The sequence below is a fragment of the Procambarus clarkii genome, chromosome 94 (genome assembly GCF_040958095.1).
Source record: "Procambarus clarkii isolate CNS0578487 chromosome 94, FALCON_Pclarkii_2.0, whole genome shotgun sequence".
NCBI lineage: Eukaryota > Metazoa > Arthropoda > Malacostraca > Decapoda > Cambaridae > Procambarus > Procambarus clarkii.
In genome coordinates this window covers 11,283,817-11,309,676 of record NC_091243.1, presented here as the reverse complement: position 1 = coordinate 11,309,676, position 25,860 = coordinate 11,283,817, and the positions used below count along the sequence as shown (strand labels likewise).

The following is a 25,860-nucleotide window of genomic DNA, read 5'->3' as shown; positions in this document are numbered from 1 at the left end:
ATATTTACTGGTAATGACGTCAGTCGCCGACATCACTGATGCTTGCCTTCGGACGGCACGTCAGCGGGAATGTCAACAAAGAGACGGATGCAGGGATATTTTTAATTTAAGCATGAAATGAACCTTCACCTGAATTTTCTCGATTGAAAAACAGGAGGTGGAAGGAGCGTGGATGTAAGAGGCCTCGGGGGACCTCTTCTATCCCCCCTTTCCCCCCCTTTTTTTTCCCCCCAGTATCGTGAAGCAGGTTCGAGCCCCCAAGCCCAGATGATTTATTGCATCACCCGGAAATACGCGATGATCAATTGGCCTTCCGCGGAGCCAAATTTATTTTTAAAGAAAATTCCTTTTTTTAAAGGGAGTTTGTGGTGCGGGGTGGAAGGTGGTCTGCCATGGAGTGCGAGTCCACATTTTGGAGTAATAAATCGGCAATGTTCTGAATTGCATTGTAGCTTCATCTTGACACCACTGCACGCAGCCGACGCCAAGTGGTTAACGATGCACAGCTCGAACAGTTGCAAATACACTGTGGATTCTAGATGTAAACAAAGGGTTGTGACCCAAGTGGAGAATGTGACTCCATATCAGAGTAACTTACACAGGGTCTGTGACCTCGTGAAGGTGCTAGCTAGGGATGTTCGCTACCTAGAAGCTGTACCTTACCTGAACACCGCGCCAGATATCTCTTGTTGACCTCCAACACAACCAACTGTTGGAGGACTTCAAAAATTATTGAGTTAAAAAAAGATTAGCAACTGAAGCTATGATCACAGAGTTGATTGAGACAGATCAACAACTGTTGATCTGTGGCAGTGATCACAATATGTTCACAGCCAGGGCAAACAAGACCAGTATTGTGAGCACAAGATAGTGACACTATGGTGCTGAACTGTGAGTAATTATAACAAATCCATTACTTTGTAATGACGCAGTCCTACGCAGTGCTTGCGTACGCAAAGCCTGCATGAGTGTGCTTGCCACACAACGTGCTTTGTTAAGCTCCAGCTCTCCAGCAACGTGCTTTTGCACTAAGCATCTTAGTGGCTTTGCGAGAGTGTAAACATTTGCACTTAAAAAAAAAAGTTCTTTGGCACCTTCCTGTAAATATTAAAATTGTGTTGGTATATTTCTAGTATTAATTTGTTATGTTTATCTTGCATGTATGTTCATGTATACTCAGCCTATATGTTACCTAGCCTACATCTTCCTATGTATGCGTAGCCTCTATTTTACCATGTATACAGAACCTACATCTACACAAAGCTAGTTATATAGTGCGACAGAGCCTATAACATTCTGTGGCAGCTCTAACATAACGTAGCAGTGCTCAATAACATGTTGTGACAGATTCTGAACGTAGGGTAGTAGAGCTACCACCACCACAACCACCACAACCACCACAACCACCACAACCACCACTACCACGAGGGGTGCCTCTCCCCTTGTTAACAGCTGGTGGTCGACGCGCCAGGAGAGAAAGCCGCCGTGAATTAACCAACAGTGACCTTTCTCTACCGCTCGGTGATCTTGGCTGGCAGATTGGCAGCGGGCCCGGCTGATTACTGGGCCGATGGACATTTGGACAGGGGAGACGGACACTTGGACAGGTCGGACGGACATCCGGACAGCTGTATAGACAGACCCATGGACGACGGATTGACGCCACCAAATAACATCCGTCAGCGACATCACTCGCTCAGACCGCTTGTGTGTGGAGGTGTGGGGAATGGCTTTGTATGGGGGAGAAGGTGTGTGGTGGTGTATGGGACCCTCATACTCGTCCCAAGTCCCACACACACTCGCTCCAAGTCCCACACACACACACACTCGTTCCAAGTCCCACACACACACACACACTCGCCCCAAGTCCCACACACACACACATTCCCCAAGTCCCACACACACACACTCGTTCCAAGTCCCACACACACACACTCGCCCCAAGTCCCACACACACACACATTCCCCAAGTCCCACACACACACACTCGTTCCAAGTCCCACACACACACACACACACTCGCCCCAAGTCCCACACACACACACACACACTCGCCAAAAAGACTCACATTCCATCTCTTACATAGAAACATTTACAATGTTAGACATGACCTTTAAACTTGCCGAAACTGTGATTACCTCACAAATTGGTACATGTGGTTTAAATACTGGTCAGGACTACGAAATGAATATAATAAAATATTAAACCTTACCTGGGAATGTTTAATTTGTTAAAATTATCTTCGGCGATGATATCTTAATTTATTATTGGAAATTCGTAATATTAAATATATATGCTTTTAAGGATGTGATATATTTTGAGATATCCTGTCAGACAAAAGCGTGCAGTCTCCTACATAACCACACTTCTACAAGATTATGTTCAGGATGTTGTCGAAGTAATGCACATAAGTATATCTGATTCCTTTCATCTATTATTATTTATTTATTTATTTATATACAAGAAGGTACATTGGGTTTGTGAGAATACATAGCATAGTATTTACAATCTTGTAAAGCCACTAGTACGCGCAGCGTTTCGGGCAGGTCCTTAATCTAACAGATAATTTTAAGTAGGTAAATTCTAGCAGAATTAATCAAATGATAACAAATACATTGCAAGAAAAAAAATGAGAAGAGAGAGATTAGTAAGTATATTAAAGCACATTGGTATATTAAAGCTCTGATTGATTACATTGACAGCTTGATTGGTAATTTAAACAAGATTAATAGACACCATTAATAGATACCATGATGCTTTAATTCTTTATTAATGCTTGATCTGATGCTTTAATTCACCTAGCACATAATAGATACCAGGGGGGAGTTGGGCAACTGCTGTGAATCGAATCCTGGGTGAGGTTTTTATTATTATTACTATTATTATTAATATTATTATTATTAGTGGGATATCGGTAAGGCCAAAAGGCTTCCTCTCCCTGTCAATAGGACACCATAGGAACACAGAGAATTAAAGCGTTCTGTGCACCTTGTAAATCAGCTCACTCTACGAGATGCTTCACGACTGTGAGCGGTACAAGGGAGTTCTGGCAGCGAGATCACAGGGGCTGCGTCCCATACAGTTCCAAGGCATCAATGGTGAGTAATCAATAGGTAAGCTACTCATAGGTATTCCCTCCGGCTCCTGGGTCGGTGGTAGGAAGAAGGCCACAGGAATAAAGGTCACATTTAACACTATTTGTTAACTGTATTTGCGTCTAAAAATAACTGCCTGTTAATTGGATTTGCGTATAACTGTCTAAGGGTTAGTTATTGCGGTCTGCCTTAGGGATGAAATCCAGGTAAGATGTTCTTTGCTGATGGATTCAACAATAAAAAATATATATCATTAATAATACTCGGTAGATGTGGAAGCTTTTGACAAGTCGGTAGCTTCCTGTCCCCCCTCGAGGCCACTAGGGAGATAGTGGCCCTCTGGTAAATTCAGGCAAATGGCAAAGAAAATTTATCAGAGTGTACCATCTTATTTTCTAAGTTCGCTTTCTGTGATTGTATGCATAGGATGGACTATGGTAAATTATTTGGGGACCTCTTTTTGTACTACAGTTGGTGATTAAATAGAATTTTTTCTTTTCTCATTGTAAGAAATTATGAAAATTATGAAATTACAGAAATTATGTAAGATATAATACATTACGTCAGTGCTCACACTACAAAATTTAAACAACAATCCAATTCCTTCAAAGAAACACCACAGATTTTTAAAAGATATCCCCCCCCCACCACTTTGCCACTTAAAGATAATGAAAGTTTAAGGGTTGTTAAATGTTAATCATCTTGTTTGATAAACTGTTCCACTGGAGACAGTTAAGCCCCTGTCCATAGGAACATATACTGTTTCTATGACGATATGTCCACCCACAGTATGAGTGACGCTGCCCAATACTGCACCTTTGGCTATACATTCACCCACAGCATGAGTGACGCTGCCCAATACTGCACCTTTGGCTATACATTCACCCACAGCATGAGTGACGCTGCCCAATACTGCACCTTTGGCTATACATTCACCCACAGCATGAGTGACGCTGCCCAATACTGCACCTTTGGCTATACATTCACCCACAGCATGAGTGACGCTGCCCAATACTGCACCTTTGGCTATGCATTCACCCACAGCATGAGTGACGCTGCCCAATACTGCACCTTTGGCTATGCATTCACCCACAGCATGAGTGACGCTGCCCAATACTACTCCTTTGGCCATATGTTCACCCACAGGATGAGTTATACTGCTCAGTAAATCGCACTTCGGGGCAAAATTAACAGAAATACCGAAAGAGATTTACCCATATATGAGGAAAACATTTCGCCAGTAAGGACTTAAACAAATCTAAAAAGATACACAGATTCTTGATAACGAACTGTGTATTTCTATTAAGATTCGTAGAGCTACAAAAGGCAAAAAGTCATCACCGAAAAGTCTACTAACACCTTATTGGTTCTCTTTAATGGTGTCAACAGTCAACTCACAAGATGAGTGGCGCTGCCCAATAAACTTGCCCCCTCGGGGCAAAATTTAAATTTAACCTTTTACTTTCTTTAACAAATTCTTTAATATTTCGAATGACGATGGAAGAGGGATCACCTCCATGGGGTAGAATATGGACTAGTTAATAGAATGTCAACCTCAAGGAATGGATGATATATCCTGTTCCATATTTAAAGGCGTTCGTTCATGGCGTGTATTTGCTACTAAAAGTCCTCATTACAAAATCTCTAGTTCAAGAAAATTGCCTCGAGTTCAAGGAAAAGGGCCTCAAAATCAAAGAAAAGTGCCTTAAGGGCAAAGAAAATGCCTCAAAATCAAAGAAAAGTGCCTTAAGATCAAAGAAAATGCCTCAAAATCAAAGAAAAGTGCCTCAAAACCAGTAATAATTAGGAAGCGAATCTATTCAGCAAGTAAGTAGTTGACAAATCCACAAGGGCCGTGACGAGGATTTGAACCTGCATCCGAGAGCATCCCAGACGCTGCCTTAATCAACTGAGCTACGACATGGTTAAAAAGAGTTGAAACCGAAGTTCTACTAAACTTACTGGATCCTGCAGCCTCTCCGAGGCACAAACCAGGGTTTTACACAACTCCGTAAAGCTCAGTTGATTAAGGCAGCGTCTGGGATGCTCTCGGATGCAGGTTCGAATCCTCGTCACGGCCCTTGTGGATTTGTTCATTTGATACATCATGCAATTGTGATTTCTGTGTGTAAGCAGTTGACGTTTTGACGTATTGCGTTCTGTAGAAGATGAACAAAGATTGATTTGATTTAATATTAGCTTATATATGAGAACAAACCTATTTTTATTACACAGTACGTTAAAATTGATGAATGCGTTTTCGGGGGCGGCCGCCTCTCTAACGAGCCTAGCTTATGGCTAGGTTGAATCATTCATACTTCATTTGTTATACACAATATTAAATGTTAATTGCCTACTTAATTGCTTAACAGATCCACTTGGTAATAATGACTGGAAATGGATATACATGACTGAATCACTAGTTTCTGTCATAATTTTCTATAGACAAATACAACCTTCGTGATTTAACTTGGTAAATGTAATCACTGGGAGAGTTAGTGAGTTTGTTCATAAGTAGAATATTAAAACAGGATAAATGATTAAATGGAGACATAAATAAAAGCACAGACGAATATGTCAGATCACAGTTGTGAATTTATTGGCAGTTTAATAATAAATTTTTACCCTCCTATCACTAAATTCTCTTTTATTTTTAAGTGACAACGAATTAATTTAAGTGATAAATTTTAAGTAGTAAACATTGAAAGTATTTACCACTTAAAACATAATTAAGGCAACTATCAGGTATAGAGAGGACAAAATGGACAATAGTACTTAACCGAGCTTCAGTAAATCCCTTCGTTGTCTCCACCAGAAATAATCCGCGAGCGTTTGATCTATTTCTAATGTTAATTAGTATCTCTTAAATCCCCACACACGAGCACCTCAGACCCTATACCAACGCTAGTTCTCCCCTTTAAGATTTTTCTCTACTGGGCAAATCAGACTCCTCCCAAATTTTAAGGGAACCAACACTACCTGAATGAATGCACTGGAGTCATTTATAACCTTAAAACAGTTATAGTTATCTCCAAATGCTTACATGACAGTGTCACCCTCTCACCTTACCTGGATCTTGCCTAGAGAGGGTCTCGGGAGTTCTTCTACTGCCTGAGACCAGGCTCTACTTGTGATAACTTGGTCCAACAGGCTGTTGCACCTCTCAAAACTGTATGCATTGGAATCAGACGTATTGAGGTCTCCCATTATATAGCATGTTATCTTTAACAGGCTGTATGACAGGCTGTCCTGCAACTCAGCTAGAACTATCTTATAGCATAGCGAGAGCTATGTTGCAACAGAGCAAGGGGTCTATCTTTCAACACAGCTAGGACAATCTTACAAATTATCTCACCTCTCCTCTTTAGCACAATGATAGCTGAAGCTGTGTGATATAGCTTTACATCTGGCTACTTGCCACAGAGTGCTAGCTGAAGCTGTGTGATATAGCTTTACACCTGGCCAGTCGATCATCGCTTGTTGCTTTGTTTTTCCATATAGCTCTGCAGCTGTCAACACCCAATATCACTTCTGACTACTTTGATTGCTACATTTCAGTTCGGAAAATATTTTCCCCTTTCACCCGCCACACACAACCAGCAAGTGAGTGAAGGTGTTTTGCTGAAGTTATATTCCAAAAGGTATATTTTGTAAAAGGTATATTTTAGTATATTTTGTGTTTTTATTTTTACTTTTGGATGGTAGAAGGGGTGTTATTGACAATGCAACCACGATGGGGAAAAATTATAATTGTTTTTTTTGTTTTAATTATGCAATATAAATATTTAAATCATTGCTATTCGGAAACCAGGGATTATTCTTTCAACATATTTTAGCAGTTGTGTATGTTACTGGATAATTTCGAGGATTACATGTTGTAGAAAAATCACTGAGCGAATTATATTAAACTATTTCGTGTTCAAGTGGGTGGATTGAATTCAAAGTAACGTCATTCATGTGAATGTATAATCTAGTAAAAAAAACTATGTTTTGAATACGTTCGTCAGTATTTTACACACACATACACACACATACACACACACACACACACACACACACACACACACTCACACTCACACACACGCGCACACACACACACACACACACACACACACACACACACACACACACACACACACACACACACACACACACACACACACACACACACACACACACATACACACATACACATACACACACACATACACACACACATACACACACACATACACACACACACACACACACACACACACACACACACACACACACACACACACACACACACACACACACACACACACACACACACACACACACACACTCACACTCACACACACGCGCACACACACACACACACACACACACACACACACACACACACACACACACACACACACACACACACACACACACACACACACACACACACACTCACACTCACACACACGCGCACACACACACACACACACACACACACACACACACACACACACACACACACACACACACACACACACACACACACACACACACACACTCACACTCACACTCACACACACGCGCACACACACACACACACACACACACACACACACACACACATACACACACACACACACACACACACACACACACACACACACACACACACACACACACACACACACACACACACACACACACACACACACATACACACACACACACACACACACACACACACACACACACACACACACACACACACACACACACACTCACACTCACACACACGCGCACACACACACACACACACACACACACACACACACACACACACACACACACACACACACACACACACACACACACACACACACACACACATACACACATACACATACACACACACATACACACACACATACACACACACATACACACACACACACACACACACACACACACACACACACACACACACACACACACACACACACACACACACACACACACACACACACACACACACACACACACAGGCCTCGTAGCCTGGTGGATAGCGCGCAGGACTCGTAATTCTGTGGCGCGGGTTCGATTCCCGCACGAGGCAGAAACAAATGGGCAAAGTTTCTTTCACCCTAAGTGCCCCTGTTACCTAGCAGTAAAATAGGTACCTGGGAGTTAGTCAGCTGTCACGGGCTGCTTCCTGGGGTGTGTGTGTGTGGTGTGGGGAAAAAAAAAAGTAGTTAGTAAACAGTTGATTGACAGTTGAGAGGCGGGCCGAAAGAGCAAAGCTCAACCCCCGCAAAACACAACTAGTAAACACACACACACACACACACACACACACACACACACACACACACACACACACACACACATATGTATAAGGGAAACTAGAACAAATTAAAAATAATTGTCTAGTGGTTTGGCACTCAATACTAATAGTTTGGAGGGTCGTCACTTAATACAAGTCGTCTGATGGGTCTGGCACTTAAAGGAGTAACCTGGAGAAGTGGCACTTAGAAACATGTAGAGTCTGTAGAGCTGGTCCTTGAGCTTGATCCGAATGAACAAAGCGGACACGCAGCTCTAATCGCAGACACAAGGATCACTGCAATTATCACCATCTGTTGAAAATATGCAAACAAATCCACATTTAAAATTTACAGAAAACAAGAAAATCATATTGAATTATCATATACAGAGTTATATCATAAGCATGACTTACTCACCCTATCGGGCAGTGAAGTCAGTCACGTCAGTTCAGTTAAACTTGAACAGTCAGTAAAATTAGGAAAGTTAGATCGTAAAGTCAGTGAAATCAGTTACCCACTAAGCTACCACCGTCAGTGCACTTATACACCCAGTAAAATCTTTTAATAAAGTCAGCCAACAATCAACATAGTCAGGGCTGTCAAGCTCACTCACCAGCCTCCCAGCCAATAAACTCTCCGTGTTTCTGGTTGTTCTTCGTCAGCCACTCCTGCAGGGGCCTGAAGTACTCGGTCAAGGCGGAGGCGTTCATCTCCCTCTGGCCCGTCACCGCCTCCAGCGCCTCTGGCCAGGGTTTGGATTTTCCCAGCTGCATCATGGCCCTGTCAAAGGTAACGTTACCTCAGGCGCTGTGAATATTAAAAGCGTAATATCTACGATAAAATATTGAGGTCATGCGAGGCCAGGGACGCGACTTCGAGCCCATTAATACCCGCAATATATTCTTGTTACCGTTCTCTCTCTGGGATCTAAACTGGCACATTTAGACTCAGGTGTCTAGGGGCATTAAAACTCGGGTGTCTACTCTCTACGTACCGGAGAGCGTTGCCAGCTTCGGTGGAGTGGTAGAGGTCACATTCGTGGAGTGGTTTGGAGGAATGGAGCGGGTTGTATTCTCCTGCTATGATACACAGCGCTCTGTGGATCTGGAACTGCAATACGTGAGCTACGAAATACCTGGAATGAATAGTGGGCTTTGTTTATGGGAAACTTTACGCCAAAGACACTTACTTGTTTACTCTTCTCCTGCCTCTCTAAAATTTCCACATGTTAAAATTTTTCTTCTAACTTCAATACTTTGGGAGTCAATAATGGAACGTTTTTTTGCACCAACATCAAATTAATCAGACTGCAAAGAAAAATGTGTATGTGCGTACACAGAGAAATCACATTAGATTCAAACCAAAGCATAGGTTCGAATTCTCATCAAGGCTCCTACGTGTTTTCTCATGTATATGTAGTCTTATAGGAAAGTATACCTCACTCCTCCACGGGAGACTAACCTGATGTAATCAACGCCTGCAGCCACTTCATACATGGCTCCTGGATCGAAATCCTCTTCGCTCCGTGGAACTGGGGGCTTCATACCCTGCAATTGGAACCTGAAAACCACACCACACAACTTATGTAAAGAACCCCAGTATACCACTGACATAAATGTATGGATATAAAAGCCCATATGATGTGGGGTCGGAAAAATGACTGATCGTGTTTGAAAGAAGTGATCTTTACGCACCCATAAAGGCCATTTACAAGTATTTGGAAATTATTTAAGCAAAACTGTTTCATGTTATGTCATAACTAAAAGAAAACAAAGCTGATACCAGAACTAATAATTAAAAATGAGGTTTTCCAACTCCGGACGACGAGTGAGTGATTATATTCAGACAATATGCGCCATATTATCTCAATATAACCATTATATATGAAATCATCACTATTTCTTATATCAAGTATACTTTGTACAAGGTGCCAGATTTTTCAGGTATTTATAGACCAGTAAAAATCAATAAAATAAAGAGGATTACAAGACCAGGAACAATTGCTTGATGACACCCGCACCTCAGCTGCCACCAGGCACAGTTCCAGTGTGTGTGGGGGATGTCCCCGTTGAAGACATCCCACCGCCACATGTCAGCCAGGAAGGCAAAAGGCAGGAACGCGATCTTATTCAGGGCAATCTTCAGGAGAAAATTAATCTCGGCTTCTCGGTCTTCCTTGAGGTGGCTCAGAAGACCAATTTTCTTCAGATGTGTCTGGGTTGAGAGACTCATACTAAGGACGTGGCTAACCGCTTCCCCAAACCCTATGAAATAGAGCAATGTTGTTTGAAAACATTGTTGTGTCTGGGTGTATGTTTTCATTATATCTGAATCTGATAGAAAACATCTCATATTAATTTAGAACTCTTTACCGCGAATAACAGATCCTTCAGTTTATTAGATCAGAGACGGAGCTGTAGCCTGAAAGCCGCAGTGGTCCGCACCGCTGGTCCGCAATGTGACTAACTATTCAGGCTTTATTGGTTTAAGAAAATTACCAGTTATTTAAGTATATGATTTGATAAAAATTAAACATTTTAGAAAAAAATCTGTCTATTTTTCATATTATTTTACACTTGGAATATATTAGAGGGACTGGTTCCAAATCTGCATACGGAAATAATATAACATATGACCAAAAGGCACGACAGGATGTGCAAAATAGCTCTTTTGAAAAACAGAGGTACAACAGGTACGGCGAGAGAGAACTCTTGTCAACTGCAAAGGTCCAAGACTTTTCAACACTCCCGCTACACGTAAGGGACATAAATGGCCGATTTCCTCACGGTGTTCAAAAGAGAACTCGATAACCACCTCCAAAGAATATCTGATCAACCAGGCTGTGATTCATTTTACATTAACATTAAATTCTTTACCAAAGAGAAATTCATAATAACAGCGCAATATAATAATAATTATATACTGAATACTCAATATTTAGATTAAAAAGCTACATTTATCAGCAATTTAAAAATTAATTATTACGTTGTCAAATTTAGATTCAGAAACTATTTTGTAACATGTTTAAAACTTTTCAGTGTGAAGGGATGACGACGTTTCGGTCCGTCCTGGACCATTCTCAAGTCGAATGTCGACTTGAGAATGATCCAGGACGGACCGAAACGTCGTCGTCCCTTCATCTTCTAGTGTGTGGTCTGGTCAACAAATGTACATCAGTCATTATCAAATTCATATTTATTGCATAAACTGAATAACATTTAGCTTACAATTTGAAAGATGCTTATCGATATCTATAACATATCCAGCTTACCAGGATTGGCGCTCCCCCGGAATACCAAAGGCAGGTGCTTGTACTGCATCTGGTACTGTGTGCGGCCCATGGCGTGGTGGATGGAAATCAAGTTTGACATTGAAACCTCCGTGCACATTGTGATTCTTGAAGTGGAAATAAAAATGCCTGCATTTATGACTGTCCAAAAGTTAAACTCATCTCTGTTTTAATCTGATATGTATTTACAATGAATTACTTAGTATAATGAAGATCTTTGTCTACCGAGGTTATTTTTTAATCCAACCAGTGACTAAATTTAATCCAAAATTGAGTATTTGTAATCCAGAATTAATTATGAACTGGTCATTATCGCAATTTATACTTTTAGAAATGCAAAAAAGAGTATTACACACAGAAATCACAATAGCGTGATGCATCAAATGAACAAATTAACAAGGGCTAGTCGATTAAGGCAGCGTCTGGGGTCCTCTCGGACGCAGGTTCGAACCCTCATCACGGCCCTTGTGGATTTGTTCAAAAAGAGTATTCTAATTAATATTTAACAAATTTCTCACCTGTAGTCCTTGCCGTTACAAAAGTCCCAAGAAGAAGAGTGACACAGGGAATTGGCGGGTTTCTCAAGGATAGAATGTTGCCAAAACGCTTCAGGCAGCCGTGTCAGGTTCATTGAAGCGAAGAAGTCGTCCGCCACCTCCAGCATCATCTTCGGTGTGTACCCCTGCAAGATTCAGGGAGATAGTTATGGAGAAAGCTACTTTCAGCCATCACTTTACCCACAACATTCTCAGCTATATAACTTTCTAACCGCAAAAAAAACATCTTTAATCGTTTTAAATCATTTCTTTGATTGGTCGATCGGGAAGACGTTCTATTGACAGGAATTTCTTCCAGTGGAAGTTTTTAGTTTAGTTCATTTCTTATGCACCCCATACCCATCTTGTGGGCGGTAGTGGAAAGGGTTACAGAGGCACATAATGGGCTCAGGGACTGAACCCCACAATTCATTTAGCTAAGCAAGTTACAATCTTGATGAGCTAGTTACAAAATTCAATATAAGACCCTATGGACATCAAAGCGAAAGCGAAGTCGTCACATCAACAATGGGTTCGAGATCGACCTCAAGTACAGGTGAAAGCACAGATGAAGGAACATACCAGCTTCCGCATCTGTTGCGTGACGTCCAGTGACTTCCTGGCCGGGTAAGGGGCCACCAAGTGGTAGATGTGGTCCCACCTCTGAGCCCACATGTTCCCTAGCAGGTGGGCCGGGATGGGCCCCCGGGCCGTCACCCGCTCGGCCCCATACACCTGTAAGAGCAACTCTGTGTTACCTTCACTTGTTTACATGGAGCAAATAATATTTTTTTACCGACTAACGAGACAAAAGTCTAGAGTAAATTGATTAGTGATTCGGTTACTCCAGTCTATTGTTGGAAATAGTCTAGAGAGAGAGAGAGAGAGAGAGAGAGAGAGAGAGAGAGAGAGAGAGAGAGAGAGAGAGAGAGAGAGAGAGAGAGAGAGAGAGAGAGAGAGAGAGAGAGAGAGAGAGAGAGAGAGAGAGAGAGACAGAGAGAGAGAGAGAGAGAGAGAGCATGGATCTAATGCCACCAAAAACATTGTATTGCTACGAAACTGAGGAAAGGCAGAGCTGTGGCCCCGATGAAGGTATGTGTAAATATGATGATAGCATATACGAGCATACGATCAAAGCAATGTGGCTGTCGACGACATCATCGTCCTCTCACAAGTTACTCTCCAAACAACTAACCTCTCGTAGTTTCCTCCTGACGTAGGCGTGCAGCTGCTTGTAGAGAGGCATCAGCTGCTTGTAACTGTCTGCTACATTGTCCATAAAAGTTCCTGTCTCGTTGTATTCAATCAGCCACATCTCCGCCATGTTGTTGAATCCTGTTATAACCAAACACATAGATGGAAAACTTTGAGCATGTTGTAAATTTCAGATGAATACAAATATTTATCATTAACTTAGTTCATTTATTATTGGCATTATATCACACATTTTTGGTTTCATCCAAATTATATTAGTTTTCTACGATTAATATTGAATTTTCTAGTGACTAGCTCGAGAATTCTACCTTCCTTAAAGAAGGCAGACTTGGGCATACCAAAATATTGTTGACATTTGGCTAATGACTAATAATCAAGGTTCTCTCGTAGGGGAAACACTGTCTGACTTACCATTGAGCTTGGCGGCCTCGTTGGCCAGCTGGGTGTACTCTCTGTAGAGACCGTTCATCTTCCTGCCAGAGCTGTCCCGCCAAGCTTGCCAGGCCTGTGTCAGCACCTCGTAGTCCCGGCTCTCCTGCATGATCTGAGTCAGCTCTGTGGTCAGAACGAGAGAGAGGTTGGTGTCAGCTGTCACCCTATCACAACAATATTGGTTGATGTCAGCTGTCAACTCTATGGTTACAATGATGTTGGTGGTTGATGTCACTTACCAGTTATGTGCTGACAATGGTAATGGCTTATGTTAACTGTTTTAGCGAGATTCACTATACCTGAGGGAGAATGATCGCGAATGATATAAAGGTTCCGAGTGTTGGAAATCACACAAAAATTTGAGTGAAATCACACCTGGTTTGAGGCTGAGGTCACACCTGGTCGAGTTCTTGAAGTCACAGGTCTTGGCGGTGTTATAGATGTCCAGCATCTTTGACTTGATGGCGCGTATCTGCTTGGAATAGTCATGGCTTAATTTATGTGTTTTTAATGTTATTCGTAAACATTATTATAGAAAACATTAGCTGAATGATTCATGTGCAAAGAAATTGTATTAAAGTGATGTATCAATGATAAAATTAGTAGGCGCAATGAAGAGCATTCGAACCTGCATACTAGGGTATTCCGAAGCTCACGCCTTAGACCACTTAACCACGACATGCCTAAAAGCAATGAAATGCATGATTTGTGTTTTGTCAAGATACACAAGAAAATTGTATAATTAAAACACTAGAGAAAAAGATAAGAATTAAATTCATAATTCGTTAAGGAAGCCGCTGTGTTTGACCACCAAGAAATATTTTGACTCAGCATTTGCTGTTTGCTCCAGACAGCTTATTCAGTGAAAATTAAAATATCCAACCATGACGACATTGTCATATCTTGAGGCCTTTTATGTGTCTCAGCCCATAAATGCTCTCTTTTATTGTTTAAAATTCTGTGATATAAAAGATATCTGATACACGTGCAGGCGATGAGTCACAATAACGTGGCTAAAGTATGTTGACCAGACCACACACTAGAAGGTGAAGGGACGACGACGTTTCGGTCCGTCCTGGACCATTCTCAAGTCGATTGTCGACTTGAGAATGGTCCAGGACGGACCGAAATGTCGTCGTCCCTTCACTTTCTAGTGTGGGGTTTAGTCAACACATTATTATAACAAATATATTAAGTTTTAATCGTATTGAAGCTCTTTATTAAATTTAATTCAATAAAGCATTAAGAAACAAGAGCAAACCTTCGCCAGTTCGTCGTCGGGCAAGGCGGCTGTGCCCAGGATGGAGAGCAACTGGAACTGTCTTGTGAGGTGCCCTGGCAGCTCACCTAAGTGCTCCTTAAACACCTGGGCTGCCTGCCACATCTCCTTCTGCCACTGGTCGTGGGGCAGCGTGGCCTCCTCCTCCTACAGGAGAGGACTCGGATGAAGCCGCTGCACTAAACACTTCTTTCCTTTACAATATATTACATAAACAACTACGAAGCCTCTTAAATAAATCGAAAGTTTATGAAAGTCAAATAATTCAAATTTATTCTAAATTTAATGCATTACTTAAGAGATGAATTCGATAACTGATAGCGCTAATATACTCTTGTGGAAACATCTTTAAAGTAACGATATTTGGGATTCAAGTAATATTTGGTTGTTATTTGAGGAAGATTTTCAACTGAACCCACAAAGGGACCAAGATGGAAACCCACAAAGGGACCAAGATGGAAACCCACAAAGGGACCAAGATGGAAACCCACAAAGGGACCAAGATGGAAACCCACAAAGGGACCAAGATGGAAACCCACAAAGGGACCAAGATGGAGAATGGGACAAAAGTCAGATTCACAAATTTTATACGTGAATATTACAAGACTGGCTTAGCTTTGCTCCTAGACCTAGAGAACATTACAAAGTGGCTTAGCTCGCACTAGGCCTACAGAACATAACAAGACTGACTGTTCAAGAGTAGATGAAGTGAGGACAGAAAAAAAACAGTGGAAGTTATAAGATATAAGTCAAATCACCCCAAAACAAAATATGATTATTACGGAAATGTTAAGAACACACAAAAATGAATTCATTACTAATTCCGCAATAATGCGTTGATGCATTCAAATAAAATATAACCCAAAATTATTAGCGTCTGTCCCACTTTCACCCGCAACGGTGAAGAAAATAAACGAAAGGAAACTTAAGATAAACATCCTGGGTGGAACTCACAGCATCCGGGAGGCTGAGATGATGCTGCCACTGAGAGAGCATCACCTTGCTGCACTTCTCTGACGCCAGAGTGTCCAGACTCTCCAGGAAGGCGCTAGCCACACTCTCCACATTGCTCCTGGATACATGGATGCTGCCACCTGTCGACCAAAGTTTTGGGGTTGAGGCCTACCATTCTCAAGAGGGCTTAAGGGGGGCATAATTTAGAATATTAAAGTTGTTCAAATTAAATCAAACTTTATATATATATATATATATATATATATATATATATATATATATATATATATATATATATATATATATATATATATATATATATATGTCGTACCTAGTAGCCAGAACGCACTTCTCAGCCTACTATGCAAGGCCCGATTTGCCTAATAAGCCAAGTTTTCATGAATTAATTGCTTTTCGACTACCTAACCTACCTAACCTAACCTAACCTAACTTTTTCGGCTACCTAACCAAACCTAACATATAAAGATTGGTTAGGTTAGGTTAGGTAGGGTTGGTTAGATTTGGTCATATATCTACGTTAATTTTAACTCCAATAAAAGAAAATTGACCTCATACATAATGAAATGGGTATCTTTATCCTTTCATAAGAAAAAATTAGAGAAAATATATTATTTCAGGAAAACTTGGCATATTAGGCAAATCGGGCCTTGCATACTAGGCCGAGAAGTGCGTTCTGGCTACTAGGTACGACATATATATAATATACATATATATATATATATATATATATATATATATATATATATATATATATATATATATATATATATATATATATTGTGACAATAATCTCCTTCAAGAGATTGAGCCTGCTCTTCCCTTCATAATTACGTCGTCACAATTATATAAAAGACTATGGAAGAAATGTCAAACAACGACAACAACACCAACACCAGCAAGGCTTGCAAGGGTGAGCAGAAACGTATGCAGCCCGCCACCTGTTCGGACCCAAATCACCAAACTACCCGTTGATCGCTACGGCTCCGCTGATTGGTCGCCGGTCTGGCTGCACCTGCACTCGCCCCCCAATACTACCCGATGTCTGGGGTCGCCCCAACATCAGTCTTCAGAATGTTCCGTGCTTTCGTAGCCAGCACTCCTCCCAGCTAGACGTTAGCGTGTACTGAGAGAGGTGGTGGCTTTAAGCCAATATTCCAGCACCTCCCACTTAACTTTTGTGTTGCACTTCTTATTATTTTGCCTTAACGTAACTTTCATTGTGTCATTTAAGTATTCTTATTATTTTGATTCATTGATTTTATTATACATATTTGTTTGTCCATATTTTCATGTTTTGATTTATTTAACGTAATTAAAATTTCATTGTTAAAGTTTTACTTGTGTTTTGTGTGTCTTCTCCTTACCTTACCACAGACGAAGTTCCAGTTTTTCTATTTTTTTTTATAACTATGTGACGAGGCCATACCCCTAGCCTTAAACAGCCGAACACCAACGCGTTACCGTCACAAGTTATATGGGGGCCTGTCCTAGGAGCTTCACTCAGGTACTGGTGCCAAGTGGTAATTTATGGTAAGCGTATTTAACTCTGTTAACGTAGCTTTACTATTTTTCATTCAATTTCATTTTTTATAAGGTGCGGTGTATTGTGCATTACGAGAGTAACATATAGTGAAGGTGAGACAACTTTGGATTACGTGGTGACTGTAGGCCTCAGTCATACTCTTAATTGGTCATCTCTCCCTCCATGTTATTACTCGTATTTACCATCTATGTCCCTTGAATATTTCTCATTCTGACAGATCATCATATTGGTACCCTGGTACTGTGGTCTGCCCCGGGTCAAGAGTACCCAATCTTCTGCAATCTGACTGTAGGAGGACAAAGAGGGCCATAGTTCCTCTAGCTCGAACTTTAGTTGCTGAATTGGGACCTCAGCAGCAGTTCTCGTCACCAGTTGACACCTCGCACCCCTACACGTCAGTCAGAGATGATGATACATACAACGGTAGGGAATTAGCTTATTTTTTCAGAGCACAAAAGTTCGCTAATTCTGTAAGTATCATATTAAATTCAGTGGGGAAAACTTGCTTTATGTCCTATAGAGACTTGGCAAGGTATGCCTACATCCTTGGACTACCAATTTTACTTTTGAAGCATTTAACTGTTTCATTTGTTTTCGAAACTTTGTTTCATTTGTTAGTAGGATTTTCTTGCCCTTATTCTCTTACATGAGTACCGGGTACAAGATTTCCTGCGCCCTTGATTTAATTTAATCATTTAATATCTTTCACTTAACGTTAATTGTTAAAGATCACACAGGATAGGTGCCAGTTGCCACGTTGTCCTGTTTCTGACATTTCATTATTGAACATTCGTGTACCTTTATTTGCTAATTTCACCATGTTTCGTCTCCAAACTTTCCGTGCAAATCCAGCAGGTGAAATAGGGACTTTAAGTCGTGCCAAGAGGACTGAACTACAAACTCTTGCACATGAGTATCAACTAGAAGTTCCCTACCAAGCCAACAAAAATGACCTACACAACCTGTTGCTGGATTACTATTTAGAGCAAGGTAAGATAGACTCTGAAACTCATGAAACTTACTATATTGCAGAGAAAACTGACTTGGCAACGATGAAACTTAAACTAGAGCTGGCCAAGATTGAACGTGAGCAGCAAAGAGAAGCAGCTGCCATACGAAGAGAAGAACAAGAACGCGAAGCTGCTTTGAGGAGGGAAGAACAAGAACGAGAAATCACCCTCAGAGAACGTGAAGCTGCCTTGAGGAGAGACGAACAAGAACGTGAGGTTGCACTACTCCAGGAGCGGGAACGAGTACAGCTTGAAACCAAACGACGCGAGTTGGAGATGCAACGCGAACATGACAAGCAACAAGCGACTCTGGCTCTAGAGTGTCGTCAACGCGAAATCTCCTTGGAAACTTCACACTTCACTCAACGCCAACAAGCTACTGCCAATCTTCCCGTCAGTTTTAATATATCACATGCAAGTAAGTTAATGCCATCCTTTGTAGAAGCAGAAGTTGATGTGTTCTTTACCACCTTTGAAACCCTTGCTAATCAACTCAGTTGGCCTGTCGACCAATGGGCCACACTTCTCAGAGTCCATCTTACAGGTAGAGCTGCAGTCACACTCAGTACTTTGGCGTCTGAGAATGACTACTACACTCTGAAACAAGCAGTGTTGGACGCCTACCTACTTTCCACCGAAAGTTATAGAAGGAAATTCCGTGACCACCTGAAGGCAAGTACCACTACCTTCCTCGAGTTTGCTAACACGAAACGGAGGTATTTCATGAAATGGCTGGAAGCAGCACATGTCTCTACTTTTACAGAACTCGTCAACCTGATGCTTGTTGAAGAATTCTTGAGACGTGTGCCGCCTCCTGTCCGCCTCTACTTAGCAGATAAAGAAGAAACCGACTACCTGAAGTGTGCTAAGTCGGCTGACACTTACAGCCTCATCCACCGGCTGACACCTGAACCATCCTCCAGTAAGAAGTCGTGGTACAGTTACGAGAAGGTGAGCCCCGATCAAGCTGGTTCACAACTGTACTGCAAATATTGTAGACTCTATGGACATACCATAGACAAGTGTGGTAAGTCTCAATACAAGGGAACCACTGACCAACAACGACCCAAACCAACTCCTCCTAAGTCCGGTAAGCCTGTGATGAATGTTGGTGTTGATGTTAATGATCTTTCTCTTTTCAGTAACCACCTGTATACTGGAACTGTCTCTGCCAACGGTTCAAATCCGGAGGGACGTTTCAAATTGAAGATCTTGAGGGACACAGCGGCTCTACAATCGATCATCTTGAAGTCGGCTGTGCCCAACATAGTCTACACCGGGGAAACGGTCTTCATCACTGACCTCACTGCTACTACTCCATACCCTCTCGCCAGAGTCCACCTGGATTGTCCCTACGTGAACGGGGAAGTCCAAGTCGCCGTCAGGGAAAAGCCTTTTCCCATGCCTGGAGTGCAACTTCTCCTAGGCAACGACTTGGCAGAAGACCTGCAACCAACCAACCTGATCGTCATGGACAAACCCCAGGTGTGTAACTCTGTGCCAAGTAACCCTATTCTTGAGTATGTTCCAGCAGAGGTTCAAGAGAGTGAAGTTTCTCCTCCGGTTCTCGTGAACACCCGTGCACAAGCCGCACGTCCACAGCCAGCTGACTCTACTGCTACCGCTGTCCCTCAAGACCCTCAGAAACTACCCCCGCATCTGACCAAGTTGGAGTTCCGTAAGTTGCAGAGGGAAGATCTTACTTTAACACCATTGTTTTTCCAGGCTGAGACTCAACCCGACAGTATTCCTGGGTTCTTCCTAGAGAACGACTTGCTCTACCGCAGATATAGACCCAGTAAACTGAAGGAGGAGGACGATTGGGCCAACACCGAACAACTTGTGATTCCCACCAGCCTGCGGCCCACTATTCTACACCTGGCCCACGGAGCATTCTCCCACTACGGCTTCAACAAGACTTACCATGGGATTCGTCAAGACTACTACTGGCCAGGTATGGTAAACAACGTCAAACAGTACGTAAAACAGTGTCATACATGTCAGAGGGCAGGCAAACCGAACGTCTCCATTCCCAGAGCACCACTGATTCCCATACAGGTGCCTGCGGAACCTTTCCACAGACTCATAATAGACTGTGTTGGTCCTTTACCTCGGACCAGTTCAGGTAACGCCTACATCCTAACCATCCTGTGTCCTACCACCAGATTTCCCATAGCAGTTCCAGTGAAGAACATCACGGCTGCTACGGTTATCAAACATCTACTGAAGATCTTCACTCAATACGGATTTCCCAGGGAGATTCAAAGTGACTGTGGCACCAACTTCACCAGTGATCTCTTCAAAAGAACACTGGAGGAGTTCAACATCAAACAGGTATTGTCCAGCCCCTATCATCCTGCTTCACAGGGTTCTCTTGAACGTAGTCATCAGACCATCAAAGCACTCTTGAAAAAGTTTTGTAGTGAAACCTCAAAGGATTGGGATAAGCAGATTGACCTAATAATGTGTATTTTCAGAAGTCTCCCCAATGAGTCCCTAGGAGTATCTCCTTATGAGATGCTCTACGGCCGTAAGTGCCGTACTCCCCTTAAGGCTTTCAAAGACTCTCTCAGAGATGCCACCTTCAGTGAGCATCAGAATGTGCCCCAGTTTCTTCAAAACCTTCAGCACATTCTAGAGAGAGTCCACCGCTTTGCCCATGATAATCTATTGAAAGCCCAGGTGAGAATGAAGACTCATTACGACCAGACCAGCAAAGTAAGAAAATTCAAGCCGGGAGACTTCGTCCTTGCTTATTTCCCTATCCCAGGTTCACCTTTACAAAACAGATTTTCAGGACCCTACTGCGTCAAAGAGTGCAGGAATAATAATAATTATGTGATAGAGACTCCAGATAGGCGGCGGAAGACCCAGCTGTGCCACGTCAACCTCCTGAAGCAATATAATGGTACTCCTCCCACTGTCTTGATTAATTGTTCTACCTTCACAGAACCCTACATCCACAGTGAGACCATCCCGGCTTCTTCTCCCGAAAGCACTGACAAGGAGTCGGCGCTTTCTAATTCCAAAATCCTTAATGATCTTCCCAAATGCTTTCAGGATAATAATCGTGCTCCTATGCCCTCTTCTAATTCCACTCTCACCTCGTCAGATAAGCCCTTCATCCTCCATGTCGACGCCAATGGTACCGACGTGGGTGGTGTCGTGATGCAGCAACGAGGCGAGAAGAATACACCTGTCAGCGACTACTGCTACAAGGATCTACGGAACAATTGGCAAGGAGCTACTCTTCCTCATCCTGAAGCTTCAGCACTTCACTCCACACCTGAAAAGTGCTCGGTCCACCATCAATACGGACCACACCACCCTACACCTCCTGCAGCACGCCCACTTCTCATCTCAACGTCTTCTACTATGGGCTTGCTACCTGCAGAAATTCAACCTGGAGACACGCTATACCAAGAGTCTGACAACATCTTAGCCCATGATCTCTCCAGAGTTTATGAAGTAGAAGCAACTCCATCCATTACTCCACCACATAACGACGTACTTCTTCCAGAACCGCAGGCTTCGGGGGAGAGTTGTGACAATAATCTCCTTCAAGAGATTGAGCCTGCTCTTCCCTTCATAATTACGTCGTCACAATTATATAAAAGACTATGGAAGAAATGTCAAACAACGACAACAACACCAACACCAGCAAGGCTTGCAAGGGTGAGCAGAAACGTATGCAGCCCGCCACCTGTTCGGACCCAAATCACCAAACTACCCGTTGATCGCTACGGCTCCGCTGATTGGTCGCCGGTCTGGCTGCACCTGCACTCGCCCCCCAATACTACCCGATGTCTGGGGTCGCCCCAACATCAGTCTTCAGAATGTTCCGTGCTTTCGTAGCCAGCACTCCTCCCAGCTAGACGTTAGCGTGTACTGAGAGAGGTGGTGGCTTTAAGCCAATATTCCAGCACCTCCCACTTAACTTTTGTGTTGCACTTCTTATTATTTTGCCTTAACGTAACTTTCATTGTGTCATTTAAGTATTCTTATTATTTTGATTCATTGATTTTATTATACATATTTGTTTGTCCATATTTTCATGTTTTGATTTATTTAACGTAATTAAAATTTCATTGTTAAAGTTTTACTTGTGTTTTGTGTGTCTTCTCCTTACCTTACCACAGACGAAGTTCCAGTTTTTCTATTTTTTTTTATAACTATGTGACGAGGCCATACCCCTAGCCTTAAACAGCCGAACACCAACGCGTTACCGTCACAATATATATAAGAAGGGATCCAACTGGTCCAAGTTTCAGCATCGCAGCATAAATAAAAAGGAAGAAAAAATATAAAAACTGTATTATTCAAAGATTTTTCAACATTTTCAAAATGAATTTTCAAACACAAGTGTCAACTGAAATTATTTCTATGACACTCAGCTATCACATTAGTATATAATAAAGATTTGTCCTGAGATTATTTAAAAAAAAATATTTTTTGCGCAGTAATAAAAGTGTTCAAAGTTTACATAGAAAATTAAGCAAAAAATGATGTTTATAAATATTTATAAAATGAATAAATGGACTTAGGAATAAAACTTCTAAGTAATATTGTATAGGCATAAACGCTACATTTAAGGTGTAAGTTTAGTGTAAGTGTAAGTGTCAGGCCGCAACTATAGCCTACTGACTAACTAGCAAAGTATACTTTAGACATAAACAATGTGTAATATTAATTAATCTCTCAGTGTATATACATTGAACAAAATGTGGTACAATTCCCTTGACAGAAGCAAATGATCCAATTTTCACCTGGAACTCCTATTTTCAGTATATATATGTAAACGCCCAGGCATTGTTAGTACTTAAAATCTCTTATTAACTGCATGTCGAATACCTGCAGTTTAGTTAAATTTTGCTCATTTATTATGCACCCCATACTCCATCCTGTAGGCGGTAGTGGAAAGTGTTAGAGATGCACATAATGGGCTCAGGGACTGAACCCCACAATTAATTTAGCTAAGCAGGCTGTGACTCATAGGTCAGGCTGCGAGCAGCGGCGTGCAACAGCCTGGTAGACCAGACCAGCAACGAGGAGACCTGGTCGTCGACCGGTTCGCGGGGTCGCTAAGCCCCGAAATCACCTCAAGGTAACCTCACCTCAAGGAAACAAGTTACAATCTTGATGAGCTAGTTACAAAATTCAATGCACATCGTCACATTAACATTGGACTCAAGACGGACCACAAATGCAGTTTCTAATTTAGACAACTGATATATGTGGAGAGCTAGTGTCCGGCCCGCCCATCATTATGAATGATGTACTTACACATTTCTTGGATTCCATTGATGGTGTTATCCCTGAATTCCGCTATTTTTTTCACATTTCATTATATAATGACGCAAAGTATGCGAATAGTTCTGCTGACAGAGTTTACAATTTGTCAAATCTATATCAACAGATGTTATAAACTGCCAGAGGTACTTGTAGCCGAGCCTAAGCCTAGCAGTGGTAATATCTAGACGTCTGCTAACTAATTGGTTGATGCACGTCTATGAAATAAGAGATAAAAAGAGGTTTTCATATATGGGGCGTTAGAGGTGTGTGAATTTTCATATATGGGGCGTAAGAGGTGTGTGAATTTTCATATATGGGGCGTAAGAGGTGTGTGAATTTTCATATATAGGGCGTAAGAGGTGTGTGAATTTTCATATATGGGGCGTAAGAGGTGTGTGAATTTTCATATATGGGGCGTAAGAGGTGTGTGAATTTTCATATATGGGGCGTAAGAGGTGTGTGAATTTTCATATATGGGGCGTAAGAGGTGTGTGAATTTTCATATATGGGGCGTAAGAGGTGTGTGAATTTTCATATATGGGGCGTAAGAGGTGTGTGAATTTTCATATATGGGGCGTAAGAGGTGTGTGACGTCACTATGACGTCATAAAATTCATAACGACACAAGGTTAGCAATGACCTGGCAGTGTGGGGAGCCCATGGCTTTACAAGGTAGTCACAAACCAGCCACATGGTTGGTCTAAACAGCTGAACACACACACGCCAACCCGTCCTATTAAATATAACGTCGCTTTTCGCTGGTATGCGCGCTATGGCCAAAAGTGGACGTAATTTGAAATGAAATCGACTCACAAAAGTGACGTACTGTCTCGTTTTCTGTTTGAGTCGTCCGGCTTACTCGGTAAGGTTAGGAGAGGAAACTTTCAATTATCGTTTTTCATAACGTTTTGAAGCTTTATGAGAATTTCCTGCCCACCTAACCTACCAGAGGATCCTTAACTTACTGTTGTTGAAAAAAAAAAATCCAAAAGTTATTTTCATTTTTTTTCAACTATCACCTTCAACACTAGCGATATCGACATGTTGTTGTTGTTGTTTTAGATTTAGCTACTCAGAACGAAATGTCCATGTAGCACGGGTTATGATGAGCCCGTAATTGAATTCGGTTATTCGCGATAACCTTGTTACTGTGATAGATATCGACAGTTTCGATAGCGATATTTACTCCGGCGTGAACACTGCATCGTTACAAAACAGCCAACTAGCTGTGAATAACAAAATGCAAACAACTTACTTGTTTGTGAGCGAAAGAGGGCTTCTGCGCAACACACACACAGAGCCCACAACACAATGACTAACCCCGCCGACAGCATCGCCCAGAGTGACCTTTTGGGCTCACGGGGACAATGGCCGAAACACCGGTTTGGCGCATGCGCAGAGAAACAGTCCTTCGGGCCTTTTCCCTCCGCCCTCTTCAACACCCGTTATATGAGGCTGCTGACCTCTGCCACCATGCCCAGCTCTCTAGAGTTGTTACTTCGTAAGAAATGCAACTGTTTTGCCTGGCCAGGTAAACCCCAAGCAACCTTCCTAACCTACTGAGGCCAATGCATAGAAAACGTCAACATTAGGGTTATTATTATTATTATTAACATCTTTATTGACAAAATTAATTACAATTTTGCCTAATCTGAGGATTTCGATTAAGTCTTATTAAAGTGAGGATAATGCTGGTATTCACTGTCACGCAGGATAGAGGATCTAATACAATAGGTCTAAACTGTAGGCTGAAGCACATATATATATCATGGTTACAATCAATGTTTTAATGTATAGATATGTGAAAACAACTTTCTATTGTGCACTGCCACACAAGGGCAGGGATGTGCACTGCCACACAAGGGCAGGGATGTGCACTGCCACACAA

At 41.9% G+C, this 25,860-nt stretch overlaps 1 protein-coding gene across 1 annotated transcript; it reads right to left on the bottom strand.

Annotated features, from left to right (window-relative positions):
* Positions 1 to 8,238: 8,238 nt before the first annotated feature.
* LOC123747242 (angiotensin-converting enzyme) lies at positions 8,239 to 25,295 on the bottom strand. The gene is made up of 14 exons (XM_069319952.1): positions 25,228 to 25,295; positions 16,107 to 16,246; positions 15,135 to 15,299; positions 14,249 to 14,345; positions 13,853 to 13,996; positions 13,422 to 13,561; positions 12,809 to 12,961; positions 12,209 to 12,372; positions 11,673 to 11,797; positions 10,422 to 10,665; positions 9,863 to 9,961; positions 9,396 to 9,536; positions 9,015 to 9,181; positions 8,239 to 8,713 (listed from the first exon to the last, which is right to left on the bottom strand). The coding sequence occupies exons 2-14, from the start codon at positions 16,146 to 16,148 to the stop codon at positions 8,676 to 8,678; spliced, it is 1,719 nt and encodes a 572-aa protein (XP_069176053.1). The 5' UTR covers positions 16,149 to 16,246; positions 25,228 to 25,295; the 3' UTR covers positions 8,239 to 8,675.
* Between the last annotated feature and the right edge of the window lie 565 nt (positions 25,296 to 25,860).

What these genes read in the sequence shown, in the direction of transcription:
- LOC123747242 (XM_069319952.1), bottom strand. Translation starts at nt 16,148, where the DNA reads ATGCTCTCTCAGTGGCAGCATCATCTCAGCCTCCCGGATGCT. An exon ending in CGAGGCCGCCAAGCTCAATG is followed by an intron (nt 13,562 to 13,852) that starts GTAAGTCAGACA and finishes TGGTTATAACAG; the next exon opens with GATTCAACAACATGGCGGAG. An exon ending in GTTTATTGGCTGGGAGGCTG is followed by an intron (nt 8,714 to 9,014) that starts GTGAGTGAGCTT and finishes TATTTTCAACAG; the next exon opens with ATGGTGATAATTGCAGTGAT.